The sequence below is a fragment of the Meleagris gallopavo genome, chromosome 20 (genome assembly GCF_905368555.1).
Source record: "Meleagris gallopavo chromosome 20, MGAL_WU_HG_1.1, whole genome shotgun sequence".
Taxonomy (NCBI): domain Eukaryota; kingdom Metazoa; phylum Chordata; class Aves; order Galliformes; family Phasianidae; genus Meleagris; species Meleagris gallopavo.
In genome coordinates, this window is record NC_139423.1 from 10,385,973 (window position 1) to 10,403,168 (window position 17,196).

Here is a 17,196-nt window from a genome sequence, read left to right on the forward strand (position 1 = left end):
CAAAGGGCCGGCAGAGAAGGCTCACGTCACTCTTGCAGGAACTGCTGCAAACCACAGCGTGACGTTCTGAGGGCTCCCGGGGTTTTCTCATCTTTCCTTGGCCTTCTCCAGCATGACATTTTTTCTCAGAGCGTTCAGTGGTTGGCACGTAGAAGTCAAACCACATCGGACGTTTGCCCCAGGATATTTGATCTTGGGAGTGCTATCCTGGTGTCTTTCCAGTATCTTACATCAACAAACATCAGTATATACATTGCATGGCAAATTAGGCATTGCTTTGTTAAACAGACCTGTTATCTGCCCATGCAAAAGCATCTTAAGCAAGGGGAACCGGGAAGAAACAGTTTGAATATAAGCTCATTCTTCTTCTTGCTCCTCCCGTCTCAGACTTTTGCGTTCCTCTGACACGTTCTCTCCTCCTCATACCGTGCCCCATGTTGGTCCAGCCCTGGGCTGTTCAAAATGAAGTGACCTCGTGCTCACGGTCTCTCCCCCAGCAGCATTCCCCCTCAGCTGAACCATGACTGAAGAGCCCGTGCGGAAGGACAGTGAGATCAGACGGTCCAACTCCATGGGCTGCGGATCCAAGGATGACAAAGCCAGCCTGGCTTCCAACCCGACGATGTCCCTCAGCCCACAGCCCCACCAGCCCTCCGCTCCAGGCTCCAAGGAGGTGTGGAAGAAGGGCGGCCGCATGTTTTCCATCCTGCTGGCCGTGCACTTAGCCCTGCTGGCTTGCACGCTGGTGAGCAGTGGGGCTTTTGAGAGAATTGCCGTGCACGATTACGATGTCTTTTTCCTGCTGACTGTCATGATGCTGATAGTCGTCATATGGATTATCTTCTACCTCGTCAGCACCTCCCGGTGCCCAGATGCCATCCTCTGCAAAGACTCCCATGCTGGACCCATCTGGCTGAGAGGTAGGACCTTGGGGGTGAGGGCTGGAGGTGAGACCACGAGATGTAGAGATGACCTCATGCTCATTCAAACCTTTTGAAGTGTTTTGAATGTATTCCATAGCAGGGGAATCCCAATTTAGCACAGCACTGAGTTAATTTCACAGTTTACGTAGTTTCGTCAGGCCCAAGAATCACATCTTCTCCATAAAGCTTCCTCGAGCACAGCTATTACAGCTCATCTCCAAGCAGTGTGTACTTACAAAACACATCCTTCTCCTCCTTAATCCGTGCAGGAGGCATTGAGAAGATGGCATATCCAGTCTATGGCATGTCAAGAACCATGGTGATGTGGCACTGAGGGACATGGTGGGGATGGGTCAGTGGTGGGACTTGATGATCTTAGAGGTCAATTCCAACCTTAATGATTCTATGGTTATACGAGCAGTTCGTGTGAGTTTTAAATATTACACGAAGGAACAACCAGCAGGGACACAACCTTCCTTCCCCTGTGCTGGGCAGTAGCATCACCTGCTCCTAGACCCTCAGCTGCCAAGTCTCTCTTTATCCATGAAGGCCCTTGGTACTTTATAACACCAGGTTCCTCCCCAGACTTGCAAGTCCTGTTAGCTCCAGTCAGAGCAGAGAGACGACTTGGATGACTTTCCAAAATCCCTTCCAGCCAGAAATACTTCATGTGATTCCAGTGGTGCTAAGATGCCTTGGGTGGTGGGAAAGGAAAACTGAGGTAGAAATAAAGCCTCTCCATGGCAATAGTTCATCCTCTTCCTTTCATCCAACTGCATTAGCCTATGCATGCAAACACCTTCTGTTTGGTTCTGGTTCTTCAACAGGAGGCCTGATCCTATTTGCTATTTTCAGTCTCGTCATGGATGTGTTCAAAATAGGATATTACTCCAGTTTCTACAGCTGCCTGTCTGCAATCAAAATAATGTACCCCATCGTGCAAGCAATATTCGTGGTTGTACAGGTGAGACGGCTGATCTGCCCCAGGGAAGAAACTCCAACCCCAAAGGAAGAGTTCAACAACTGAGGTGGGAATAGGGTTTGGGCATGGGCAGAGCAGAGGCAGTGGCAATGGGCAGGAGGAGCAAGGAAAGAACAGCCAGCATACAAAATGGCCAGGACTATGGGTTAACAGCCACAAAGTGAAAGAGATCCCCCCTTCAGAATGATGATTTTCTTGCAACTAAGCTTTCTTATTTCTCCTCTTGTCCTTGTCAGACATACTTCCTGTGGATCTCTGCCAAAGACTGTGTCCACGTACACCTGAACGTTACCAGGTGAGCACTGCTGCTCTTTGATGCAGAGGAAGGAGGTCTCTGCAAACCTCCTGCACTCATACAGCTGAGAGGCAACAAGTGGATAATCCCATCTGCCCTAATGCTAGCCCAAATTCAACCTGCTGAGCACCCAGCTGGCCCCAAGTCCCAGCTCAAGCAGTTGAGGCTTATGATGATGGACTGAGCAGAGCTGGGATCCAGTTCAAGGATGTGAGCGTTACTCAAACAGATTAGTATGAAATAAATCACTAGCACTAAGTAAAATCCTTCTTTCCTGGGAAAGATAAAGATGCAGTAGGTAAGCCTCAGGTTAAACAATAAATAAGATCTTGTTCACTTTTGCAACACCAGAGACCATCTCAAACCTATTCATCCATTCTGCTGTTCAAAAGCAACAAGAGGATTTGGGCTTTGCTAATTCTCATGAAGACGGACACAAGGTAGGAAGAGAGCGAGAGCAGCATAAGAAAAGTTTGGGCTTTACAGCCCTGACCACTAAAGCGTCCACAAACCTCCTCTGGCAGTTCCTGCAGGCCCTCTGACTGCGCGCACATCTACTACGTGGATGGGAGAGATGTGGCACGGAGCCACACCTTGATCTCATCATCCTCTTCTTTCTGCAGGTGTGGCTTGATGCTAACTCTGACCACAAACTTAGCGGTGTGGATGTCAGCGGTGACAGACGAATCTGTTCACAAAGCGCATTCAAAGCTGAAGAAAAACACAACGGAGGAGCTGTTCAGGTGGCTCCTGAAAGGTAATTCCCTCATTTGTGAAGCCAGGGTCCAGGGATTGATCTGAAAATCAGGTCTTACCCATTTTCAGGAGGCCCATCTAGAGCTGCTATGTTAGCAGCCAGGTGATAACGTTCATTTCCTAACAAAGAGATGGAAGAGTCAGGAAGGTGGAAGGGTTTGGACAAGTGGAGTGGGAATGAAGAAGGGAGGGAAAGAAGGATCTAACCTGCTGCCCGCCTGGCTTCTTTGGAAAAACAGGAATACCAGAAAGCTGAAGTAGATGTGTCCTCATTTCCAAAGCGGTCACATTCTTTTGTTGGCTTTGTTTTCTCTGACCCAAAGTGTTCGGTTTTCTGGGGCTGCCAACAAGGCTGGCTCCCCGCCGTAACACCGCTGTGTCTGTGCTTTCATCTTCTTTCAGTGGGAATGAGAAGTGACTCAACAGAAGCATGCAATTGCAACAGCCAAATCTGCCAGATCTTCAAGAACGGCTACTTCTGGCTGTACCCCTTCAACATCGAGTACAGCCTGTTCGCCTCCGCCATGGTTTACGTCATGTGGAAGAACGTCGGGCGCTTTATAGACCACCACTCCCACCACGTCCAGCACCTGAAGTTCAAGCTCTTCCGAAGAACCTTCTTTGTGGGCATCGTGCTGGGCCTCATCATTCTGGTGGGCGGCTTGGGGGTCCTTATCGTTTATGAGGTGCAAGTAAATTCCAGCACCGAGCCCAGCAAGAAGAGCCAAGCGCTCACCATGTACTACATCTTCAACATTGTTTGTCTGGGCCTGATGTCCCTTGTCTGCATTGGAGGCTCTGTCATCTACCGCTTCGACAAGAGAGACATGGACCGGCACAAGAACCCGACGCGGACGCTGGACGTGGCGCTGCTGATGGGGGCTGCCCTGGGGCAGTACGCCATTTCTTACTACTCCATCGTAGCCATCGTGGCCAGCACGCCAAGGGACGCCATCAGCGCGCTCAACCTCACTTACGCCCTCCTCATGATCGCCCAGCACACTTTCCAGAACATCTTCATCATTGAAGGCCTTCATCGGCAGCCCCCCAAGGAGGACCACAAGCACAGCTCTCCCCAGAAGGAGCTCTACGGTCTCACCTTTGTCAACGTCAGCGCGGTGTCCCTGCGGGTGCCCGACAGTGGCAGCGCGTCGGCACCGAACCCCGCACCCAGCACTGAGGGCAGCCATCCTTCCGACCTCGTGCGGTCCCTCATGGCCCCCAAGAAGATCAACTGGCGGAGGAAGCTCTTAAGGGAGATCTCCATGTTCCTCCTGCTGTGCAACATCATAGTGAGTACAAGCAGGGAGAAGAGCTCCTCGGGGTGGGGGAGGAGGGAAGCGAGGAAAGGAGAAGTATCTGTGCACTTCCACTACACAAGCAGCGGATTAATTTGTACCTGTGAGAGCAGGCAGCAGTAATTCCCTCATCACTTACAATAGCAGCTGCCCTGGAGTTCAGGTATTTTAGGCTATGCTGGCAGAGGCCGCCCCTTATCAACAAGAATATAAGACGTTGGGTGGGTCCAAAGAAAGCATCTACTTTGGGAGCTGAAACTAAACAGTTATCAAGGTCCCTTCCAACCCAAACCGTTCTGTGCTCCTGTGTAGAATGACCAGAGGTAAAGCGTGGGCTTTCTGGAGAAAAGGCAGCACGACTTTTCTCAATACCCACGGCCTGGAAGCCCAAGCCTGGCCACCTCCAGAGGTGCCGAGCTGCACACTGCATCTTTGCAGAGCCTCCGAGCGCCCAGCTGGTCTCACACACTGCGACCTCAAACCGACCGTTCGTATCAGCAGACAAGGAGCAGAGCGATGACTCCCACGCAGCCAGATACGCGCTCGGCTGAGCCCGGCTCACTTTGGGCACACACAGCTGCTTCCAGCTCAGCCCCGCTCCTGCCTGCTCCACCCGAGGAGCCGCAGCCTGCGAGCACAGCGTGCCCAGCCGCGTCCCTTAGGGCTGTGGCACTCGGTCCGAGGCACAGATTGCAGTTCTTTGGGTTCAGCAGACCATACCCGATCTTGATGCCAACCCGCGCTCCTGGCCCGCGCCAGGAGGTTCTCCTCACCTCTCAGTAGCCGTCAGTGCGGGTTCGTGCTGTGCTATACGCCTTTCTCACTGCAGTGTCTTCTCCCACTTCTCAAACAGCTCTGGATCATGCCAGCATTCGGCGCCCGGCCCCACTTTGACAATGACACAGAACTGAACTTCTATGGTGATTCCATGTGGCCGGCCATCGTGGACATTTGCCTGCCCTTTGGGATCTTCTACCGAATGCACGCAGTGGCCAGTTTGCTGGAGGTCTGCATCATGTCCTGATGAACTCTCACAAGGAAGATGAGAGCCTCCTCAGCCCACACCTTCGTCCCCCGCGTCCCGAGGGCTCCTCACCACTGCCTGAATCGTGTCCTCCTGCAGTGCCGGGGCATTTCTGAACTGTCAATGAAGATCATCCCAATATAGCTCCAGATTTTATTTTTGCTACGTGTGTGTGGATGTTCATGTGAGTGTGTTTGAAGTTCTTAGACCTAAAAGAAAAAAAAAAAAAAAAAAAAAAAAAAAAAAAAAAGGAAGGAACCAGAGTAAGAGGATGTTAATTACTCTCAGTTCATGCAGAGAATCGCCTTCCTCCGTAGAGCCCATTCACCCCACGCCCCCGCTTTACTCTCCCAGGGTGCTTGGCCCCTCGGGCAGCCACTGCCTGTGCAGAGGGCTCAGCTGAGGAGTGAATGGCAAGGGAAGGGAAACCACTGCACTTCTGGTACGGCCAGTCAGAAACCACCCACTGCCCTGCAGATGTGAAAAACCACCACTGCCACCCGAGGCTCTGGGAATGCTTTGTCTGCCCTCTGCCTCGCCTGTCCCCACCGCCCCCACTGAGCCCCAGCACAGCCCTTCCCCTGCAGAGCAGGGTGGGTGCTGACGGCTGCACACTACAGGAAGGCTGAGCACAGGGCTGTCCTGGCACTTTTCCCCCCTCATTTTCCTGAATCAGTGCTCAAGAGCCACGAAGATCATAGGGGCGAGGCAGCACGACGAAGAGGTTTGTTTTTCTTTTCTTCTTTTTTAATAGATTTTTTTTTTTAATAGCTGAACCTTTTTGTACACAAAATTATTTATTGATGTTCACTGTAATGCTCAACTCCTGGAGGGTCCCTCCGTGCCCTGCAGTGCAGAAATCATCCCACCACTACCACTTTCCCCTCCACCTCCTGCGCCCTCAGGGCAGGACTGCAATGCACCACCAGTCCTGGAGGATGCGGGGCCCATGCACACAGCCCCAGCACGCACCTCCGGGCACCTGCAGCTCTCTGTGGGCCGTGGCATCGCAGAACGGGTTGGGTTGGGAAGGACCTCAGGAATGACCCCGTTCCACAGCTCCTTTCCGTGACCCAGGGCTGCAGGTGGTAGGAATGGGCTCACTGCACTGCGCAGAGCCCAAGCAGAGCCTGGGGCTGCCCACGCTGCCTGGAGAGGTGTGTGCCCAAAGGGCACAGCTGTGCTTTGCCTGCACCCCAACACACCCATGGTTATTGTTCACATATAGAGTGCTCCAGAGATGGCAGAGATTGAGCCTTTTCTTACAGGTGTTTGTGTGTGCGTGCATCTGTCAAAGAAAAATGAAAAATGAAAAATAAAAGCAGATTGGGATACCTGGCATTGAGCGGAGTGGTTTTCCCAACCTCCCTGCCCAGGGACTGCCTGGATGCAGCTCCTCAGGTGGATCCTCCCCTGCATGGGTCAGGGAGCTGCCCCACTGCCCTTCCCAGCCCCACGGACCGGCTCTTGTTTCAGCATTGACCTGGTAAGGATAAGATCTCTGCCCAGAAACATTACCTTTTCTAAAACAAAAGCTCTCTCAATTTCGGCTGCAGGAGCCACAGGTTATGGCAGGAATGAGACACACGTGGGGCACAGACGTCACTCTTACGTACGCCCTTGCACTGCTTTACCCCACACTGCTCAGGGGAATTACCACCTACAAGCACAGCTCTGCTCCTTGGGGGCACAGCGGGTTTCCTCCATCACACCTCAGGTTCCCCAGCCTGGGCACAGACCGGTAACTGCTGGGGCTGAACGGGTGCAGGGGGAGACCCACTGCAGCCCCCCCCCACAGAGCCACAGAACAGCTTGTGTTAAAAGGGACCTCAAAAGACCAACCCAATTGGTGCAAGGTGACAGGGCAGCAGGAGCCACAGCACCCAACCACAGGACATCCCACTGGGATAAATAAAACCCTGGGAACGCTGCAAACCGCTCCATCCACCGCTCCATCCTACACTGCAGCTCCTGGGCACAGCAGTGTCTGTCTCTGGAAGACAGCCCGATGCAGTACCTGGAAATGCAGGGATGCCATCAGTCGAGAGCTGCTCTGTCCTTTGTTCGCGTGTCCCTGGAGATGCCTGCAGAAAGCACCGCTGTAGGCTTCTTCTTCCACTCCTGGAGATGGGGACACTGAGGCACCTGAATGGGGAGAAGGACAGTCCTCCAGGCGGCTGCTTAAGTGGCAAAAAATGAAGAGCTGCAGGAAAGCAAAGGGCTTCAAAGGGCTTCTCATGTCATGTGAGTTCAGTGGGAGCTGAACCCACCAGCACAAACCCAGCAGCCTGAGGCCAGTGTGGGGCCTGCGTGGAGACAGGCAGCAAAGAGCAGGAAATCAGAAAGTGCTGCTCCAAAAAGAGCAGGGAAGGTCATAGGAAAGGTCACGGGCAACGACCTGAGTCATCATCCCAGGGCTGCCACAGCTTTCCATCCCCTCCTCTGCTTCTTAATCATCTGTTATTAGAGGGCGAGTTTTGTTTTATTAGGGGAAGAAGAAGTCTTTTATCGGGGTGATTTGCTCTGAGGCGTGTCGGAGGCAGGGGAGGAATCCAAGTTAATCATTGCTGTCTGTGTTGAGCTGGAAGTGGATGCGGGCAGGGGGTGCGGATGGGGCCGCAGCACACGGTGGGGCTCAGCCCTGCAGCAGGAGCCCAGCAGGGCCAGGGCAGGGCTGGGACAGCACTCTGCAGGGCTGCTGCGTGCTGAATCTCCCACCAGAACCACCCGAATTCCAGGGGAAGATCCACACGACCAGCGGGGAAAACGCGGCGCTGAGCATCACCAGCACAGAGCCTCGTGGGCTCAACCTGCCCAGCTCTGACGGTGCCCCCAGTGGGTGCTGACCCACGGCCCTGCAGGAAACGTCACTGTCGCGGTTATCGGCAGAGGGAAAGGAGGAAGGGTGTGGGCTGGCCCGGGAGCCGCAAGGCACGCAGCATTCCTCAGAAAGCCCTTGGACAAACACAGCCGCTGGGCACCAACCTCCTTCCTCCTTGGCTCCTGTTTACAGATCCGCTTGGCCCAGCCTGGATGCTGTTAGTGCTAAGCGCACAGATAACGCCAATAAGCACCTTGTTGATAGCAGAGGGGCAAACATCACTGATAGCATTCAGCTGCTTGCCCTCAGCTTCCCAGTAAAGGCAGCTGCTCCCACACAGTGATTGGAACTGCCTGGGACTGACCCAGTCGGCTCAACTCATCCTTCCCCATTCAGCCCTGCTCCTGCTTACTTAACGATTGCATCTCTTGGTTAAGCTTGGCTCAATACATCTAATTTAAACACCTGCCATTCTGAGAATCGCAGAATCGTTCGGGTTGGAAGAGCCCTCCAACGCCATCCACCCCCCCAGCCCCACGTCCCTCAGTGCCACATCCCCGCAGGCTCAGCACCCCCAGGGTTCCCCCCCCCCCCCGTGCCACCGCATCACCACTCTTTCCAAGAAACGTTTCCTAACACCTGAGCTGAACCTCCCCTGGCACAACTTGAGCCACTGCCTCTCACTCTGCCCCTGTGACGGCTCAGCATGGAGCCCTGATCGGCCCCACAGAGACCTGCAGCACCGAGTCTCACCTGAGCTCCAAAGCCAGAAGACACGCCAGGCTTTGAAGTGCACCGCCTCTTTGTAGCCCTGGTGCACAGCCCCGTTGGAGAAAACCACAGGATCACACCCGGCCCTGGTGTTTTCCTTCAGGCCCTTCTTTATTGGAAGAACCTCTAATTTCACCCAGTCTTCCTCACCCCAGGGTACAGACTCCTGGCTTCCATTTCCAAGCTCAATTCAATTTAGGCTGACGAGTACAGAAAAACAGCCAGATTTGCTAATGCCTCACATGCAAGTCATCGGCTTTGCTCAACAGAGAGCCCAGCAAGTAGCTCTTGGGAGATCCCTGTTCGCTACGGAGCCCCCAGGCGGGGTCACGAAAGCAGCCAGCAGCCCAGGGCAGCCCGATGGTGCTCAGGGAGCAGCGGCGCTTCCTTGCTCCTCCCAGCAGGATGGAGCTGCTGACGCTTCGGGGCATCTCCCCATGGGGAGTCCCAAAGTCCTGCATCAGATGACAGCATCCCGGCTCTGCCCCACGAGCCGAGGGTTGGGTTGGACGTTGAACACCACCGCTTTACCGGCACAGCTGAGCCACCGCGGCAGCTCCGGCACATGCTGGGCGTTCTCACCTAGAAGAAATGGGCCCCTTTTGCTCTTGTTTTCCATCCCTTTCGTCACATCCCGGCGCATGATAACCCGTGCTCCCCCACCCACTCCACCCGCTGTTGGGCTCTTGGAAGCTTTTCCCAGCTTCACCTCCCAGCTCACGTGTTTGGCAGCTGCAGGCAGCAAGGTGCTGCTGGGGGCTCATCCCGGGACACGGAGAGCCCCTCTCCTCACATCAGGCCAGGCTCAGTCAGAAATGCCAAACGCCTGTTTTGAGCCGCACAACCGGAGCAATCAGCTCACCACAAATCCCAACCAGAAATCAATGCGACACGAGAGGGAACAGTGACAGCACAGCTTGGACCCAGAGCATCCCCAACCCATGGCTGAGCCCATGGGGTTTGCACGTGAGGATCTGGTTCTGAAGTCAGCATTTACAGCTCAGAGCCGTCCACCAAATCAGCCGCCTCTGTGCCAAAAATCCTCAAATTGGTGCAGTCCCCACTTTGGCTGGACCCCGAGCTTTGTCTTTTGGAGCAGTTGGGGTACCTGTGCCATGGGTAAAGACACAAAGTAGCGGTACACCAGAGAAAAACCTTCAGAACCATCCGGAAACAAAGGAGCAGGGAGCTGGAGTGGATGTTAGCCAAAGCTAAGTGCTCCCATCTCTGCAGCTCAGAACAAGCTCACACCACGAGATTAGCCTTGAACTTGCTCAAGCCATGGCACGAATTAGTCACAGGGGCTTGTGGTTTTACCAGTTGGCACATCCTGTGCCAAGGCTGCTGGCATGGGGCAACCCAGCAGGTGCATAAAGGAGCCGTTTCCCATTGGCTGCCCTTGTCAGAGACGAGAGCGTCTCGCTGACTAATTAATGTAATGACAATAATAGACCCAAAGTAAACAAGGTGGAAAAAGAAAATCGATGGGCTCGGAGCAGAGGCCGCACTGAGCGGGGAGCAGCGCTGCCGGCACCTCAGCCCGGCAGGAGAGGCACGGAGCATCGCAGCAGCACGGCTGGGAGGTAAGGACAGCCGGCTGCTCACGGCAGCACTCGGTCGGGGCTTGGGGCCACAGCGAGCAGCTGCCGTGCACAGCATCGCCTGGGCACTGGGACCTCCGCGATGTGCTTCCTTCTGGTTCTCCTGCCCCTAAAGCAGGGCAGGAGAGGGGAGAGCCATTGCTTCTGTGCTCGTGTGAGAGCAAAACAGGAGGAGAGCTTGGGCAGCAAAGAGGGAAGGGTTTAGGGTCCATCTCCGTTAGCAGAAGTGCACTGAATCCCTGTGGACCAAAGGCAAACAGCATCTCGGTGTGCACGTGAAGGAAGAGGGAAGCACTGAAATTTAAACCCCTTCTCAGACAACTTCCGCCTCAAAGCCCCATGACAACTGCACACAGTTCCCACCCCAACGCACCCCCAGTGCTTTCAGCGCAGCTGCAGCCCCAAGCAAACGCAGCTCCCATACCCTGACCCCGTGGGAAGCAGCTCTGCCCCACTGCTGCTCACGGCCAGAGATCACCCTGCCATGGGCAAATCTTCTGCTGAGGTCTTTCCCAGCACTGCACAGAACAGCTTCCAGGCTGTGGCCGTTTATCTGAGCCAGCCCCTCAAAATGCTCTGGATCAGCTCATGGCTCTGTGCTTTTTGCTCTGTGCTTCAAGGAGAAAAAGAAAGAAAACCAAACGTTAACTCTGCTCTATTCTCAGCCTCTGGGAAGCCAGGCTGGGTCTTTTCCTTGCAGCTTGGTTAAACACCCTTTATTCCCCTCGTCGGCTCTGTCACGATTTCTGCAGCCATATAAAGAACCCATAAGCACAAGGAGGAGGTTGGCCCCACCAACCAGAACCAAACAGCTCTGAATTTTAAAGCAGGTCTGAGCTTGCTCTTCATTCCCACCTATAACTCTTGGAGCAACAGAGAGGAGGAAACCTGAACGTGGGGCTGTGTGTGGAGGTGTGAAAGGTGAGGATGGGAAACTCGGCACCTCTGGTCCCAGCAACTCCCAGTGCCGGTGGGGCAGTCATCAAATACCCCTTTTAACACCCGTGTCTATTGACATCTTTTGGCAACGTCACCTTTTTCCCCCACTACTCTACAACGACCCGTCCCCCAAATGCCAAACCTGGGCTAAGCCCTAATCTGCTCCCCCCGCTCCCCCAACTCTTTCTATAACCTTCCTTCCCCTTTAACCCCTCTCTGCTGCAGGTGACCCCAGGCAGCCCAGCCATGCCGGGCAACAAAGCCTCCAAGCAAAAGCCCTGCCACCACTGCAACAGCAGGTTGGCCTCAGCCTCAGCCCCACCGGGCACCTCCATGATCCACTATGAGAAGTCGTGGCTGTACCGGCACTGCTCCCTGCAGCAGAGGGACAGACAGGCTCAGAAATCGGGGCAGCTCTTCTCAGGGCTGCTGGCCCTCAACGTGGTGTTTCTGGGCAGCGCCTTCATCAGCAGTATGATTTTCAACCATGTTGCCATCACGCTGGCGGACGTCTGGATCCTGCTGTCCATCCTCAAGGTCTTGTGCCTGTGCTGGATTATCTACTACCTGCTGGGCACCAGCCGGCAGCCGCACGCTGTGCTCTACCGGGACACCCATGCTGGGCCAGTGTGGATTAGGGGTAAACCCTTTAGTTCATCATCCCATGCCTTTCCCTTTCCTCCCAGCGCTTGGAAAATACACAGGTTCTTCCCTCGCCACTAAGAGCATGGAGCCACAGGAGACGGAGTCAGGGCTTTTCCAGGGCATAGCTTGAGCCACAGGGAGGAAGGAGAGCAGCCAGGAGAGCCCTGAACTCAGCTGTCCTCCATCCTCCTGAGCAGCCCCACACTGCGCTCCCTTCTCAAAGCACAACCTCAGCTCAGCATCCGAGCACAGCAGCTCCGCGCTGCTCTCCTTTCGCAGAGCAGCACAGCGGGAGGTTTCTGCCCTGTGAGTCACATCCCAGAGACACACTGGCTTCCCTGGGAGCTTTCTCACACTTTGTGGGATGCCACTTTTCTAAACAACCCTGCCTCTATCTATTAGAAAGATTCTAATTAGTGCAAGCCTTGATAATTAAGTGTGGAGAAGTGAAGGGAAGAAAGCTGAAAGCTGCCTAAGGACCTCGTGCAGTCAGAGGGGAAAGGGGGGAGCAGCAGAAGGGTCTCAACCTCTGCAGGGTGGTGCTGCAGAGCCTCAGCCTCACCTTCACCCCGGGGTATTCAGAAGGTAGAAACCATCACCTGCCATCCACTCACCGCCGTCACTCCAGAGCGCACAGAAAAGGCCAAAAACTCCATTCCCACCTGCTATCCAAGCGCAGGTGTTGTCCTTATTGTACCTTGTGTTGTCCCAGCACCTTATGCCAGGCTTCCCCTCGTCTCAAGATCAGGAGGCCTCCAAGCAGACAGCAGCCCTGCTCAGAACCAGGAGCCCTCACTCCCCATCCACACTTGGATGCTCCACAAACTCATCTCTGTTTATTCACTTCTGCTTTTGCTGTTTGCCCAGGGTCACTGCTGCTGTTCGGCACTTTCAGCATCCTCCTGAACGTCTTTCAGATCGGCTACAGCGTCATTCAGATCAACTGCAAATCCAAAGTGGAAATCGTGTTCCCCAGCATTGAAATCCTGTTTGTTGCCACACAGGTAACTCACACTCCCCGTTCCTGGCAGCTCACACTGTTCTCTGTTCTGTTGCTGGGGTCAGGAAAGGGAGGATGCTCAGGAAAGGGAGTGCAAGCATGCTGGAGCCACGTCAGGATGGCAGCACTTGTTCCAGGCTGCCCAGGCACACACCGTCCTGCCAGGCGGCCACGTGGCTCTGCACTGCCCATCCCTGCCCCCGCGTGCAGCACTGCCAGCTGCACCCCTCACGCTGTGCTTGTCATTGATCTGCAGGCGTTTTTCCTATGGCATCACTCTAAGGACTGCATTCAAGTTCAGCACAACCTCACCAGGTATGAAAAGGGGGGGAAAAGAATCCTTCTGCTTCTCTAAAGCAGCTCTTTCTTTCTGTTTGTTATCCTCCTCATCTCTGCTAGACCTTCACCCGCCCTCGCCCAGAGGGCACAAACAAGACCCAGCTACGATCAGAGCAGATCATCCTCCTTGCATCCACTCCAGCTCTCCCCTTCGGTTTGCACTCACACCCTCAACTGCTACAAAGCTCATTCCTCTCTCGTTCCCAAACACCCTCCCACCGCTCACGAAATGACTCCTCCAGGGCGTTGGCTGCCCTGCTCCCATCACCAGGAGATGCCCCAGCCTTCCTTCCCACAGCTGCATCCAGGCACAAGCTGGTGCCACCAGCGAGCTTGCTCTGCTCCTCCACAAATGGGAAAGCCACGCACTACTGCCCATACACAGAGCAGAGCCAAAAGCACGACGTTTGTGCACATCCTTACACCTTAAAGCAAGAAGCAAAGGGCGGCACTCCAGTGCAGGTGCTCACACAGTCCGGTCATAAACCATCTGCACAGACAGGGCTATAAAAGCACCTTTCTGCTCCTCCAGGTGCGGGCTGATGCTGACCATCGCCACCAACCTTCTGCTCTGGCTGCTGGCGGTGACCAATGACTCCATCCACATGGAGATCGAGTCTCAGCTGCGAGAGGTGGAGCAGCGCCTGGCAGGCAAGGCTCCTTCCCCCACATCCCTGCTCGCGTTCGGCTGACGCAGCGAGCACAGCAGTCCTCAGTCGCAGGATTCAGACAGGACAAGCAGCTCCTCAGAATTCTGAGGCTCCCCGTTATCGGATGTTGACCATCTCCCTTCTAATAGCTGCCTTCCTCTCCTTAATCCAGGCAACGAGACGGACTCGTGCGCGTGCCCAAACACAACCACCTGCAAAGTCTTCCAGAAGGGCTACATCCTGCTCTATCCCTTCAACACCGAGTACTGCCTCATCTGCTGCTCTGTGCTGTACGTCATGTGGAAGAACGTGGGGCGGCGCATCAGCCACCACCACACTGCTCACGTCAAGCCCAAATTCAAGCTCCATGGAGTGGTCTTCGGGCCACTGCTGGGTGCTGCCGCCGTAATCATTGGGATCTGCGTCTTCATGATGTACCAGATCCAGGCCACAGGCTCAGCCCCCAATTACCAGGTCTTCGTGTTGTATTATTCCTACTACATTGTGCTCCTGCCCCTGATGTGCGTGGTTGCAATTATTGGGACAATCATCCACACTTTGGAAAAAAGGGAGCTGGACACCCTGAAGAACCCAACCCGCAGCCTGGATGTGGTGCTGCTGATGGGAGCAGCCCTCGGCCAGATTGCCATGTCCTACTTCTCCATTGTCGCCATTGTGGCCACCAACCCCAGGGACATGCTGAACAGCCTCATCCTGTCCTATTCTGTCCTCCTCATCTTTCAGTATATCACCCAAAACATCTTCATTATCGACGGGCTCCAACGGCAGCCATTTGTAGCAGCGGAGGCCCAGCACACAACGCACGCTGGGCAGCTTTCCGCGGTGCCAGAGCTGCCTGGTGAAGGGGCGACAGCGCCAAGCAGCGATCAGGAGCGCTCACAGGCCTCTCCCAGCAAGGAGGAAGAAGCGAGCGAAGAGCACAGCCGTGAAGCCCACGAGCAGAGGCGAGTCAGCGTGCTGGAGCTCGGGCAGGAGTTCCGCAGAGTTTCCCTGTCCTACATCCACACCTACTCTCACCTGAGTTGGAAGAGGAAAGCATTAAAGGAGATCTCCTTCTTCTTGGTTCTTTGCAACATCATAGTAAGTATTGCTTTCTTTGCTACATCACAGCTTTGCTAACTTGTGATACCAAGACAGACGTGCATCTTTTTGGGCCGCCATTCTGAGCAGGAAAGCTTTGCCCACTAGGATTCATGTTTCTGGGGAGTTGAGACAAGGCTGCTTTTTCGTTAATGCTCCATTCCCAGAATTTCAGGCTCCCTCTTTTACCTCAAACATGGCAAGGCTTCCTGGGAATGGGAAGGAGGCAACCAACACATCCTTAACAGCCAGGGAGTTGTCAGACTCACTAATGGTGCTTCATGAAATAGCTGGGGAAACATGAGGTACCAGCGGTGAGCCCTCATCATCACGTCTCCAGCAGTGGAACTCACCCAATAAAGCAAACTTTGCTTTGGAATCTTCGATAAATGTCAATTTTCATTGCAGCTTTAAGAAAGGGAAAACAATTGGCCAAGTGAAATTGTGTGGAAAGACGAAGCTGCCTGGGGCAGAGTGAGGTCAGTGTTCGGTTCCCAAGAATTTAACCACGTTAGACTTGTAGCAAGGAGTCGGCACTTTAACTTTCCTCCTCTTCCCACAATGAAACCCCCCTGCTACTCTTGCAGTATTCCTACAATTCCTTGAGCCAGCACTGAGATGACAGAGCAAGATGAGAGTTTGCCATCCCCCGATGTGTGTGTTGCTGTTTTGTTTTCCTTACACCTCTTTAGCTGTGGATCATGCCCACGTTTGGGGCTCACCCCGTGTTTGAGAACGGGCTGCAGAAGTCGTTCTATGGCTACTCCACCTGGTTTGCCATCGTGAACTTTGGCCTCCCACTGAGCGTCTTCTACCGCATGCACTCCGTCGGGGGGCTCCTGGAGGTGTACGTCTCAGCCTGAGCCAAGCGAGGCTGCCGTGAGATGGGTCTGAACAAAGATGCAGTAAGCAGCAGCTATGCATGTGGAAGTTCTCAGCTTTTTCTCTCCAGCTTCTGTTTTGACTTCTCCTTGCACAACATCACCATGAGCTTCCAAAGAAAGGAGGTGGTTTTGTGTTGCTGCTTTTTTTCTCCATAGAGAACAGAATGAAAACTCATTAACAAGCTGCATTACTGCTCTACAGAAGCATGCTGGTACTTCTCAGCATCTGCCAGTGGATGCTGTATGGTAAAAAAGTGGGACTTTATCTGGGAGATTTCAGCAGCAGCTGGTAAAAGAATGCAAGAGCAGCAAGGGCTGACCTGCACGGCACATAAGTTCAAAATGCAGTCAAGGACCACCAGAGCCTCACCACCGCTTGCCAACCACAGCACAGGAAGGCCCTAGCAGCACCAGGCACTCTAGAAGCACACCCAGTCGTCCGCAAATGAACCAAATGTACACTTTTTACATGTAATGTCCAAATGGATCGTGATGCTAGCAGTCGCTGTAATGGCCAGCACGGGTTAGTTCTGTTTGCTCCCGGTGCTGACATCCAGCATACCAACTTGTGCTAATCTTGTAGGACTCTGCTGCACTGGAACACCGCACTCCTGCAGCTCTCAGTACCAAAGAGCAGGACAGGCCTGCAGGTTTGCGCCATTTCAGTGCAACTTTTCCCCCTATTGAAAATGGAAGCAATAACATTACTTTGCCTTGGTGAAAACAAACGCTATTTCCTCTTTCAGGCGCTCACGGTCTCAAGTAAGGAGTGCCACAGAAGTGCAATGGCTGATCTTTACTTGATGCCACTTACAATGCTCTCACCTTTGCATTAACAAAGGTCCACCCTCATGTGCAGAGCCAGTTCAAGAAAGACCCCCTGCACCCACTGCCAAGCCTCCTGCGAACCCTCCTCCATAAGCTCCACTTATCCCCCAGCTGCTTTGCACATCCACAAGCACTTCACAACATCACACGGAGGATTACAGTTACGTGGTGTCTGACCAGCAGCTCCATGCGCTCCACAGAAGATGCCTGCTTGAAAAGCACATAGGAGAGCAACGGGGCTTAAATACTGTGGGTTTAAGTACAGACTCTGATGAATGAAAATAAAGACAGATCGAGAACTTAGGTGTGTCTGGTGAAATCTCTTCTCTGTTCTTCATT

General features: G+C 53.9%; 2 protein-coding genes across 5 annotated transcripts; both read left to right on the forward strand.

Annotated features, from left to right (window-relative positions):
• Positions 1 to 520: 520 nt before the first annotated feature.
• Positions 521 to 5,278, forward strand: OTOP2 (otopetrin 2). Its single transcript, XM_019621810.3, has 6 exons — positions 521 to 920; positions 1,751 to 1,887; positions 2,142 to 2,200; positions 2,824 to 2,957; positions 3,359 to 4,248; positions 5,108 to 5,278. The coding sequence occupies exons 1-6, from the start codon at positions 521 to 523 to the stop codon at positions 5,276 to 5,278; spliced, it is 1,791 nt and encodes a 596-aa protein (XP_019477355.1).
• A 5,031-nt stretch (positions 5,279 to 10,309) lies between these two features.
• OTOP3 (otopetrin 3) lies at positions 10,310 to 17,148 on the forward strand. Of its 4 annotated transcripts, none has more exons than XM_010721643.4 (8): positions 10,310 to 10,453; positions 11,224 to 11,392; positions 11,636 to 12,050; positions 12,923 to 13,059; positions 13,312 to 13,370; positions 13,927 to 14,045; positions 14,217 to 15,145; positions 15,838 to 17,148. In XM_010721643.4, exons 3-8 carry the CDS (start codon positions 11,657 to 11,659, stop codon positions 16,006 to 16,008), a joined length of 1,809 nt encoding a protein of 602 aa, XP_010719945.2. In that variant the 5' UTR covers positions 10,310 to 10,453; positions 11,224 to 11,392; positions 11,636 to 11,656; the 3' UTR covers positions 16,009 to 17,148. The 4 variants fall into 4 exon arrangements, with proteins under 4 accessions (XP_010719945.2, XP_010719946.2, XP_010719944.2 ...); XM_010721644.4 differs by having other exon boundaries at positions 11,299 to 11,392; XM_010721642.4 differs by having other exon boundaries at positions 11,302 to 11,392.
• Positions 17,149 to 17,196: the final 48 nt, after the last annotated feature.

Coding starts and splice junctions, on each gene's coding strand:
- OTOP2 (XM_019621810.3), top strand. CDS start 521: ATGACTGAAGAGCCCGTGCGGAAGGACAGTGAGATCAGACGGTCCAAC. Junction 2,958..3,358: donor GTTCAGGTGGCTCCTGAAAG/GTAATTCCCTCA, acceptor ATCTTCTTTCAG/TGGGAATGAGAAGTGACTCA. Junction 4,249..5,107: donor TCCTGCTGTGCAACATCATA/GTGAGTACAAGC, acceptor CTTCTCAAACAG/CTCTGGATCATGCCAGCATT.
- OTOP3 (XM_010721643.4), top strand. CDS start 11,657: ATGCCGGGCAACAAAGCCTCCAAGCAAAAGCCCTGCCACCACTGCAAC. Junction 13,060..13,311: donor TCCTGTTTGTTGCCACACAG/GTAACTCACACT, acceptor ATTGATCTGCAG/GCGTTTTTCCTATGGCATCA. Junction 14,046..14,216: donor GGTGGAGCAGCGCCTGGCAG/GCAAGGCTCCTT, acceptor TCCTTAATCCAG/GCAACGAGACGGACTCGTGC.